This window comes from Antechinus flavipes, chromosome 1 (assembly GCF_016432865.1).
Source record: "Antechinus flavipes isolate AdamAnt ecotype Samford, QLD, Australia chromosome 1, AdamAnt_v2, whole genome shotgun sequence".
In the NCBI taxonomy this organism is placed as follows: Eukaryota; Metazoa; Chordata; class Mammalia; order Dasyuromorphia; family Dasyuridae; genus Antechinus; species Antechinus flavipes.
Window position 1 is genome coordinate 693,567,514 of NC_067398.1, and position 12,394 is coordinate 693,579,907.

The window sequence follows — 12,394 nt, forward strand, 5'->3', positions numbered from 1 at the left end:
AAAAAGACTATTGAGAAAAAAAGTTAAAAAAAAAAAAAATAAAAGACTCAAAGAAAGGACTATGTTGTGTTGGGTAGAGCTGCTACAGAATGTTTATCTATGGACATGTAAAAACATGGACAAATCTAGGGACAGAGTGGGGAAAAAGGAGGGCGGGAAATGGAAGCCAAGGTTTTGCAAGGGTCAGTGTTGAAAAATTATCCTTGAATGTTTTGAAAGTAAAAAGCTTCAATTAAAAAAAAAGAAGAAAAATGGACAAAAATAGCTTAGGATACTTAGGCAAAGATGTGCTATAACCTACTATGCCTCCTTTAAAGGGAATATTTTACCAATAAAATTTAAAAATCCATCAAAACAATGGTGAAGGGATATTAAAAAAATGTTTTCATTAGCAAACATTGCCAAAAGGATGGATAGATATGTATATATGGCAAATAAAAATGCTGCCATATTTTATTTTAAATATGGCAGCATTTTTATTTTAATATTTTATTTTTTAATTTTATTTAACTTTATTTAAATTTATTTAAATTTTTATTTTAAATAAAATGCATATTTTATTTATAAGATTTATTTTGCTCTTCCCCATAAAAACAATGTTAGTTTTTAAAAGAAATACAGAAAATTTAGGACCTACATTATCAGAAATTAAATCTAAAACGTTGTGATCACTCTCTGTCTTAAACAATTTTTGCCATGCTAAAATTATATGTTTTTGAGTCATTTCTTTCACATTATTGTATGAGAATTAAGCTTTTTTTACCCAGTCCCTTTTTTAAAAAAAACTAATGACAGGTTTGTGAGCAAGAAGGGGTAACTTGAACCTATTTTTAAAAAAAGGAAAGAAAATCCTAGGCAGGGATTAAATTCATGACCTTGGCCTCATTAGCCGTACTTTCTAACCAAATGAACTAAACAGTGAAGAAAGTAAGAAAAGGCAAAATTAGTTTTGCTCATCAAATTTGTTTCAAAGCCTTATAAAACTTCTGATTTTCCAATTTACATATAATTATCACTTTCACACTAAACACTTCATTAAATCTAATATTACAAAATTAGATGTAGGAAAAAAAGAATTACCCCAATTATCACATGGTTTTCACTTGTTAAATCTCCAATCACAAAGCTTAAACAACCATTATTATGATAATTTTCAGTAGCTATAAAATTGAGCTTGATTTGTCCTTGTAACTGTAGAAAGAAAAAAAAGTTAAATTATTATCTTCAAAAGAGCAGAGGTTCTTATTCTAATAAAATTTTCTAAATCAAGTTTCAAGGAAATTTGGAAAATTTGGCTAACAAAGTTTAATATAAGTAAACCCACTTTGAAAACTATTATACAAAATGAAACTGCTAACAACTTCAACAATTAAATCATTTCTAAAAAAAAAAGAACAAAAGAATAGCATATTTTATGCAAAATAACAGAAGTAGAATCAATTTCTTATAAGATCAACAAGGTTTTATTCTTCATTAATCTTCTTACCTCTTTTACTGCTCTGAAGTCTTTCTTCTCAATGGCTACATTAAAAAAAAAAAAAAAGGTAGTATTAGCAAACAACATGCAAGCAAGATCTATCTCTCACATATTTAAATTAGGAGTTTTTAAAACACAGAAATGGATAAGAAAATGAATGATCTAGTCAAGTGACTCACAACCACTGAAACACAGATACTAGAGGGGCCATGCAATCAATGTGAAAGATCCTTGGTTTTACATGCACAGCAAGCATAATTTCTCATGGGCGGGTAGATGATGAAATGGATATAGTCCATTTCACGGGGCCTGAAATAGCCTGGTGGTCCTGAAAACATCACCTCTGAGTTCAAATTCCTGATTAGTGGGTGAACCTGGGCAAATCACTTTACCCTGTTTGCTTCAGTTTCCTCATCTGTAAAATGAACTGGAGAAGGAGACGGCAAACCACTCTAGTATCTCTGCCAGGAAAACCCCAATCAGGGTCACAAAGAGCTGGACACAACTGAACAACATTTCTCAGACAATACATACCATGGATACAACTACTACTATGTATCCATTTACAGAATTTTTTCCTTTATCTTAGAAAAGTCAGATATTCCACAAGATTGGGTTGCACTGAGATAGTGCATACAAGAAGAACAAGATCGATCTTGTCACCAGGGATAAATACTGTTTGGGAGGCAGCCAGGTAGTGCAGCAACTAGTGCTGAGCTCAGAGCCAGCCTCAGACACTTCTCAGCTGGGTGACCCGGCAAGTCATTCCATGTGTTATGCCTCAGTTTCCTCATCTGCACCATGGGGACAATAACAGGACCTCCTCTCAGGCTTGTTGTGAGAACCAGAGAAGACAATCCTAAAGCGACGACCACAGGCTCTGGGTTCCTTCCAGGTGGATTTGTTTATTTTCTGCCTCCAAAAATACCTTAGGCACTCTCTGCCTGCTCAGGATATTCTACTACCTAAACCCAACCAGTGTGGGGCTCAGGTCTCAGCTTCTCAGGTGAATTTTCTTCCCAGTCTAGCACTCTGCCTCTCCCATCACCAAAGCCACAGTACTATTCCTTGTGTTACTCATTTAATTTGAAGATCTCTGACCACTGACTAGTACAGTGGTTCTCAAAGTATGGTCCAGAGCAGCTTGGGAATCTCTGAAATCCTAAAAATTCATAATTAATTTTTATTTTTAATGTGATCAATATCTATAACTATAACTCACATAAAAACTCTTTGGACAGATCCTTAATCGTTTTTAATAAGATAAAAATATTGAGAACAAAAGTTTGAGAACCACTAGACTAGTAGGTCATGTAGTTTTTATATCATTCTCTTGTCAGTATACTTTGCAGAATGGTTTCTACAAGGTATACTTCTTTGTATTCTCCAATAATTATTTTTTAATGAATGGGTTACTAAACCTTCAAGAATAAATCTAAAACTAAAATATTTCATTATAATGAGTATTCCAAACTTCATCCACAGATTGTTATAAATACAGATGCAAATCAGAAATAGGTCATTTATATGCATGAGTTTGTCTTACCTTCCTGAATTTGTGTAAGTTGTAGATCCATAATGCAAAACAATCCATTGTGTGTAAGAAGGAACACATGATACATACCTATTAATGTGGGAGGGGAAATGATTAATTGACAAGTTTTCACAATATTTTCAACAAACTTGTTTTGGATTTTGTAGAAATCAGCCAATTACAGAAAGTGTAACTATTACATATCTATACAGAATAATGATAGCACCTAGTAAAAGATAAATAATGGCTATTAAAAAATTAAAACTCACTTTTATTTGCTCAAGTGCAAATGCAAACTATCACTGTTTTACTTAAATACAATTTAGCAAATATCAAATGCCTATTACACACAATTATTCAGAAGAAACAGAATTTTATCTGATGGAAATGAAAAACAGCCTGTCCTTAAAGGCTAACATTCTAAGAAAAAAGCATAAATAGGTAACTTAAGTTCAAAAACAGGTTTTTAAGTATTTAACATTAATTTAAAAAAAGATTATGTCCATTAACTTTGTATACTCAAAATTAGAAAAAAATCATACTTATAATAAAATAGTAAGTTATTTGCAAAACTGATAGCTATAAATACGAGCTGATTCTTCTGAAGCTTTTCCAAAAATATATTACACTTTCCTAAAAATAGAAATAGTTGAAGTGCTCAAAATGTACTCCGAAGGATCAGCTTATGTTTGCAAAATACAAAGTATTATGAATTAGTAAAAACTACATATTTTTCATTTACAAGAAATAAATGCTTCCAGAGATATTCATTTTGCTGAATCCTCAAAATAGTAAGCAGTGTACCACTATATTAATTAGCTCAGAAGGGTTTTATATTTAGGAAAGTAATTATAGAAACAATTAATTAGCTCATACAACATCTGTGGTAATAAGGGACCTAGTATGTTAGTATGTTATTAAAAAACATTTGCTCCTATTCAGAATGTTATAAAACCTCTTGGAAAAGGTACTACTAGTTTTGGAAAACAACTATTTATTATGTAAATGGGTTACTTCTACAGAAAGTTTAACACCTGAAAACTAGCATCTAAGAAAGGGAATTTATGTGGCCATTCACAATAGCATTAAATGAGGAATGACAGAAGTATATCCAGGAGAAAGGACTACACAGTAACTGCAAATATTAAAGATAAAAAATAAAAACCAAGAGTCTTGATGGGGATTTAGGAGCTTAAAAAATTGTTCCAATAGCAGGTCAAGATTAATTCATTTAAATGTCACTCATGACTGAGCAATCTTTAATGGTTGAACTGATATTCATTGTTAAGTTTTAAGTGATAATTTAAAAATCAAAATGAATGTGTTAAATGATCTGGTCACCACATCAGAGTGATTGAATAGTTAGAAATCATAGCAAGAAAACTCACCTTCTTTTGAGCCATCTTGTTCTATGATAAGATCCTTATAAGTACACTGATTTTCATCTGGTGCTTGCTGAACAAATGCCTAATTACAAATTAATTTTTTAAATGATATTTCTAAAAAAACAAAAAAAAAGCTTACAAATGGAAGATGACATTTTAAACCCCAAAGTGTCATTAGCGATCATTCTTCCCCAAAACACAAAATATTAATTACATGATAAAAATATTTTTACATGATAAATATACATTAAATATATAATTACATGATATAATTACAGGATAAAAATGTTCTTATAAAAATATAAGAACATCTTCCTCTCGTTAAACTAGCTCTTCATCGTTCACTTCTTAATACACAGCTATTTCCTACCTATGATAGTTAACATTAGTGAACATAAACAATCTGTCTCAATTTAAAAGGAAATTAATTTTTATGAAATAAAATTGTATTCAGGGCTCGAGTGGGCAATAGTTAGCTAAGAAATGATTTTGAACCTAATTCTTGAAAAGGAAAAGATAAAAGAAGTTATTGGTTGTTGTCCTTCATTCTTGAAGAGGACCGCAATGACATCACTATGTTAGAATCAAATTAGTATGTCCTGTTATGGCTGAATAGACCAATATGGGGTCAGACCCAAATAGTCCTTATGACCATTTGGGTGGATTCTCTAACTTTGTGCACTTCACATTCTTTCCCAACTAATTCAATTCAAGAAGAAGTCATACATTAGTAAGCAATGTCTGGTTTGATGTCACATGAATAAGGTGTAAGTTGCCACTTCTCTCACCAACCAAAAGAAATTGTCCTCCTTCACACACACCAACTACATCCACTTCAGTATCTGAAAATTTCAAATCAAAGTATGAGTTTCTTTAGGCCATTAGACTCATGAGGACTTTATTTACAAAGACTGTAACCCTCTGAACGCATGTTATTCACAGAATCTAGAAGTTGGAAAGGAATACCTGCTCAGGCAGCTCCTGCTCAATTGCTCCCAAAGCTATCACCGCCCCCTCCCAAAAGCAGCTGCTTCCACTTTTGGACAACTCCCATTGTCAGGAAGTGGGTCCTCCCATCAAGGCTCCATCAGCATTACTGCATCTTCCACCCACTGTTCCTAATTATGCCCACTAGGCCTAAAAAGAGAGTAAGTCAGATGCCTCCTACATACCACATCCTCCCAATATTTGAATAAAACTTTCCTCTGTCACCCCCTGAGTCTTTTCTCTTTCAGAATATAACCATCCCTCCCAACAGACTAGAATGGTGGCCAAATTTAATAAAAGAAAATGTTATAAGAAAAAAACAAAAATCAACTAAATAAATAGCAACAGGAGGAAACCGATTAGAAACATAGTCCATATGAAGAGGTCCCAGTGATCTTAATGGCCCTCAAGTTAAAAATAAGTCAAAAGGACAATATAATGGTCTAAGAAGTTGTAGTCTTGGGCTGCCTTAATAAAAAGATCATGTTCACCAAGAAAGAAGCAATAATCACATTGTGCTCTGCTCTGTTTAGAACATATTTGGAGTATTATATCTTGTATTTAACTCTAGACACCAAATTTTAGAAAAAAAACACAAATAAATTGTAGTGTCTTCCAAGGGGAAAAAAAAAAGCCAAGATTACAAAAAGGCCCAAAATTTAGTACAAAGCGCCATACAAAATTTAATTGAAGGAAATGGGGATTCTTAGCAGGTTCATGATCATAGTTTTCATTTGCTTAGATGGCCTACTGAATATTTATTTTTTATTCTTAAGTTTTATTGGTGACTTCAAAAAAATCACAATGGAAAGTTAACATGTAAAAAGATTTATTAGACTTGTTTTGCTTGCCCACATGGCAGAATTAGGATTACTCAGTGGAAGATAAAGAGACACATGTATTTTGGCTCTCCAAAAGGAAAAATTTCCCAACAATCAGAGGTGCCTCTAAGTGGAAAGGATAATCTCTCCTTCTCTAAAGATCCTCAAGAAAAGAGTGTGTATTAGAGATATAACAGAAGGACATTCATGCTTAGCAAAGGGAGAGGTCTCTTCCAAACTCTGTGAATCTTATTAAAAAAAAAGAACCCTTTCATATGTACTTCAGCAACTCTTTATAGTATTCTGAATGTACAATATTGTCTGAGACTTGGAGTGTGTCACATAATGATCTATCATCCAACAAAGACACCATTTGAAAAGTTCTGTGCACAAATTTTAAGCACTCCAAATTCACTGAGAATAATTCTGCCTGAGCTGATTTCATCTGAGGTTCTTAATAGTTTCAATTACTTAAGACATAGTAGAATAAAATATCCAAAAAAAAAAAAAAAATTTAGTGCAAGTGGACAGTTAATCTTAGTCTAGTTGACTTTTAATTTGCTTCATCTCTACTCATTAAACTTACCAAACTGAAGGTGCAATTGGAGAGATCGACAAATATTGTCAAAAAGTGTCACTGATTGATCAACCACAATGATAAAGCCATCACTTGAGCTGCATGCATGTAACTTTGGAGAAAATGAAGCCTACAAGAAGAAAAAGCATCTCTCTGAAATCTGTAGCATTCTGGGTTCAGCAAAAAAAAAAAAAAATCATCACATTATGCAAAATAATGCTATTATTCAATCAGTTCTATAGGAATTATGTTATAAATTGATTAATCAAAAGATATTTGTTATGGGCCAGAACTCTGAAACAAGGATTCTAACAAGCTGTTAAAATCAGTGGAATTAATAAGACAATGGTTATCTAGTTTAGCATGGTGATCTAGTTCAGTACATGTACTTAATACAGTTCCACAAGATTGACACCTATTTTACAAGATTCACATCTATGATAATATAATTATAATATAGCATATAAGCTGGGACAAACTCAGCCAGACAGACTCACTCCATCTCACACCACAGTAGTGGCTGGCCTGTGTTCCTGCATTTCCTCCACTGAGACCAAGCTAGTTCGGGCCCCAGGCAAGGAGACAATACAGAATTTGGACTAAACACTTGATTATACTCGTGGTGATTACTTAACTGAAATGAAAGCTGGTCCAGAGACCTCCAAAAAAACCAAAGAGAACACTATAGATATTTAATCATGATGGAATTTAGTTATGAATGATGAAAATTTTCATGCAACAATTACCCACTTGCCACTGGGAAAACACAGGATATGAGAATGTCAGATTTTACATCAAAGTTTCTGGTTTAAATATTTTTTAAATGAAGCTCTTGAAATTTTTTAAATAGTTTTAGACTGTGGGAATTGAGTATGGTTCACAATATAGCATTTGCACTCTTTTTGTTGTTTACTTGCATTTTATTTTGCTTCTTTTTTTTTCTTGTGTGGCACAATACTTGTATAAATATGCGTGTGTGTGTGTGTGTGTGTGTGTGTGTGTGTGTATATATATTGGATTTAACATATATTTCTACCATATTTAACATATATTGGACTATTGGCCATCTAGGGGAGCATATGGGGGAAAGAGGAAAAAATTGGAACACAGAGTTTTGCAAGGGCTAATGCTGAAGAATTGTCCTTGCATATGTTTTGAAAAATAAAAAGTTTACTAAAAATTTAAAAATAAATAGTTCTTCTAGTTTTATGTTCAATTTATGTACTCTAAAATAATTTAGGAAAGCAGTTTAAAAAAAAAGTAATGATGAAAATATTTATATAACACTGCTTATCCCAAAGGCAGTTACATTCCTACCCTAATTAATCAGGCTCAAAACTTCTCTTTTAACCCAGACAGCCAATAAGTTAAAAGTCCAGTTTTGTCTTGTTTTCAATTATTCCTTTCATGTTATTTTAATATCATTCAACCTTCTCTACCTGACAGTCTTTCATACTATTTTTGTGGAAAAGGTAAAAAGCTTTGAGCTACAAAACAATACAATTAATCACAGTCAGAATTGGTTGACTTTGTCACTCAGTTTTCTTTCAGTCATGTTCAACTCTTTGCGACTCCATTTAGGTTTTCTTGTCAAAGAAACTGAAGTGGTTTATTATTTCTTTCTCCATCTCATTTTACAGATAAGGAAACTGAGGCAAACAGGAAGAAGTGACTTGCCTAGGATCACCCAACTAGGAACTCATGAATTTTCCCAATTTTAGGCCTAGTGCTCTATTCATTGTACCACCAAGCTGCCCAGTTGATTGACTGGCAGGATCCCAAAGAAGTCATTAATGATTCAATATCATATTGTGTTTGGCCATAGAGTGCTTCAAAACTTTTATCAATGCTAAGATAAAGGTATAAATGTTGTAGTTATCAAATAAGCAGATGACACAAAACTAGGCAGAATTGCCAACATCTTAAATGACAAAGCCAGGATCTAAAAATATCTTGACAGGCTATAAAAGTGGGCTAAATCTAATGAGAGGAAGCTGAATAGTGATGTAGTGACTGGGGAGGCATGTGAAAACAAGAGTAGTTAACAGTGTAATAGGGCAGCCCAAAAAGCTAATAAAGGCTACAATCAAGAGAGAAAAAGTGTTCAAGCCGACAGAATTAATGACAAGACTGCCTTTGTGAGATTACATCTAAAGTACTGGATTCAATTTTGGACACCACAGTTTAGGAGGGATATTCACAATCTGAAGATTGTCCAAAGAAAAGTATATTCTACAAGGCTTTGTTTCAATCAATCTGAATTTGAGCTGCAGGTGAGGTTACAGAAGAATTTGAATTTGGGATTAGTAGATGGGGGATGAGACAGCTAGATGGCTCAGTGAATAGTGACAGGTCTAAAGGTATGAAAACAGCTCAAATACAGTCTCAGACATTTATTTACTGTATCCGGGGCAAGTGGCTTAACTCCATTTGCCCCAGTTTCCTCATCTGTAAAATGAGCTAGAGAAGGAAATGGCCAACCACTTCAGTATCTTTGTCAAGAAAAGCCCAAAAGGGGTCACAAAGTGTCAGATATGAGGTTACAAAGGTAGACACCACAAGGGTAGAGATTCAATTCACAATAGAATTGTGTCCCAAGTGGAAGTAAGTTCCTTGGGACTACAGATGAAGTTACAGGAGTAAAACGCTATTAACCTATGTTAGCCTGACCTAAAAATACAAAAATCAGTTTTTGATTTTACAACAGAATGGTAATGGGCTTTGAGACAACACAACAACCAGATGAAGGAATGATGAGTGATTAACCCGGAAGAAAAGACTACAGGGAGACATGAGAGTTGGATTCAAAGGTCTTCATGTGAAAGAAGGGTCAGACTTGTTCTGGGGGATGCTCAGAGCAGAATAGGGTGAGAGACAGAAAGAGGAAAGATCTAGCTGAATGCAAGTAAAAATTTCCCACTGCTTTAAGCTACCTAGAGAGAAAAAGGAACTCTTAGAAGGCAGTATATGGCAAGCAAAGGCTGGAGGATGATATAGAGGAGAAATCATTATTTCTCAGGTTTGGATTAGAAGATCTCTGAATTCCCTTCTTATTCTGCAAGATCCTTCATCACTTTATACCTGGACTTCTGCAATGGCCTCCTAACTGTTCTCTCCTCCTCCTTGAATTCCCCCTACACATTATCATCAGGTCCATAGTCCAAAGTACAACTTTCACCAGTATCTCACGGATGCCCAGCTCTGCTCCTTTGCTCAAGTCCTGTGTTCTGAATAAGCTCCCTTTCCTTTTTTGCATCCTGAATTTCTGGAGAGATGCCCGCTATATTGGCCCACAGTCCTGGGTTTGCATCTTGTCTGACTCGTACTAGTTGTCCATGAGCAACCCACTTAATCTTTCTTTTTCTCTCTCACCTGCAGAGTGGGGCTACCCACACAGGGTGGTAACTAACGGTCCAGGATTATTTCGGGGCTTCCATGGGATCGTCTACATAAAGCACTTTAAGCAAATCTATCCTTTGCAGGCCAACTCTCTAAAGAGGTTTACACTAACTCCCCCAGTTAAGAGTGAACTTCTCAACACTAGATGATTAAAAAACCACAAATAAGCAATTTTATATTATATCCAGAAAATAATAACACTGAGAAGGGAATACAAAATAAATTATAAAGTAAATACAAAGGTAATTTCAGGAAAAGGAAGGTACCCTTTCCCTTCAGGGATCATAAAAGGCCCATAGGATGTAGCATATGTGCTCAGCTGTTGTTAGGTGAAGAATGAATTTAGATGGCTAAGACTGTCAGAATGCGATGGATACAAAACAGGAAGGTGATGAGAACCACCTCAGTTAGACTGGTGCTAGTTCAGAAAGGAAGCAAACAACATGAAAAAGACATTGTGAAAGGGGAACAAGGTTGGAAGAAAATGGAAAAGCAACAGTGACAGATGATACAGTGATTTCATGTCTTGATGATCTAATGAGAATTAGGGTGCCATCAATAGTAGTACAAAATCTGAAAAAGGAGGATGAATTTGTGGGAAAGATGGGTTCAGTTCAAGATATGAAACTGTCAAACTGTTTGGACTGAAGGAAATTTTACACAAAAGGAATTATATTACATACATGATAGATTGTTTGAGATATCAGAAATCTTACCTTCTCAGAAGATATTTTGACTAATGTATCCACTTGATATAAAGTTGTTCCATGTTCTTCTCCTGAACTAATACTTAGGCAACCACTTCCTGTGTCATCACTTGTTAGAAGTTCAATATCATCCCACATATTTGTCCGGTTATCTCCCTATGACAATATATTAAAACACCAGTAAAAAAATTTCGAAGTTATAACATAGAATCTGGGTTTCCAAACATTTAAACACCAGAGCAACCAGAGACACGTCACAGTTCAGTAAAAAAGGGTGCTATATCTGAAATCCAACTGAGAGGTTCTGAGTTCAAATCCCAGCTCTGCCTAGCTGAGTAACTGTATTCAGGATGTTTCAGCCCTCCAGACTGGTTTTCTCCTCTGGAGATTAAATGATCTCTTTAATCCAATTCTAACCTGCCATTCGGCACACTGTACTTAAGAGTACTGAGGCTTGATTCTAACCCTTGGATCTAACACATTGTACTTAAAGAGAATGCTGGGGATTGATTTTAACCTGGGATCTAACACATTGTACTTATACTGGGGCTTAACTCTAACCCTGGGATCCAGCACAGTGTACTTAGAGAGAGTACTGGGGCTTGAAATCAGAAAAACCTGGTTTCAAATTCCACCTATACAAGTTACTTATCTTATCTCACGCTGTTACCTCTGAAATCAGATTATACCTGCAGCTCCTATCTCCAACAGGTGTTGGAAGATCAAAAGAGTAATGACTATTAAAGTACTTGCAATGCTTTAATTGCTACAAACTGTGAACTCTGAGAATCTTAGGCTGCACAGGAATATACTTTAGAGGTTGCCAAAGTCAAGCAATCTCTTATTACCTACCCTGAAGATTCCACTGAGAGTAACTGATTATTTGTGAGCACCAAACAAACTTTGGTCAAGAGACTCAAGAGTTGGAAGAAGCTTTGGAAATGCCAGGGAAACCAATCCCTCCATTTTATGGCAGAAGAAAATGGGAGAGGTGAAGTCGCTTGCCCAGAGCCACACCGCTAGCAAGTTACAGAGGTAGGATTTAAACCTTAGTCCACTGAGTTCCAATCTTGTGTTTCTCATACCACACAATTATAATCAATACCAAATGTATCGAGTATCATCGTTTGGTCATTTCAGTCCTACCAACTCTTCATGACCTCAGGTGGGGTTTTCTGAGCCAAGATACTGGAAATGCTTTGCCTTTTCCTTCTCAGGGTTAAGTGACTTGCCTAAGGTCACACAACCTGATAGGTGTCTAGGGTTGAATTTGAACTCAGGTCTCCCTGAATCCAGGCCAGGTGTTCTATCCACTGTGTAACCCAGCTGCTCCCACAGACACTCCAGCAAATGAATGGTCATTTGTTGTGACCTGTTCAAACCTTGGATGTACCAGTTATTTGGACTTGCTGGTGAAGTTAGGCAGCTTTTTCCTCTCTGGGCCTATTTTCTAATCTCTAAAATTCAGGGATTGGTGCCAGATTTTCCTTTCCAGCCCAGAGCCTGC

General features: G+C 35.0%; 1 protein-coding gene across 1 annotated transcript in view; it reads right to left on the minus strand.

The window, feature by feature from the left end:
• Positions 1–11,026, minus strand: part of KNTC1 (kinetochore associated 1) — a 90,056-nt gene extending 79,030 nt beyond the window's left edge. The window contains 7 exon segments of the mRNA XM_051972711.1: positions 1,081–1,191; positions 1,487–1,521; positions 3,024–3,101; positions 4,400–4,478; positions 5,123–5,238; positions 6,791–6,911; positions 10,897–11,026. Coding sequence (XP_051828671.1) covers positions 1,081–1,191; positions 1,487–1,521; positions 3,024–3,101; positions 4,400–4,478; positions 5,123–5,238; positions 6,791–6,911; positions 10,897–11,025 — 669 coding nt within the window. The 5' untranslated portion in view covers position 11,026.
• Positions 11,027–12,394: the final 1,368 nt, after the last annotated feature.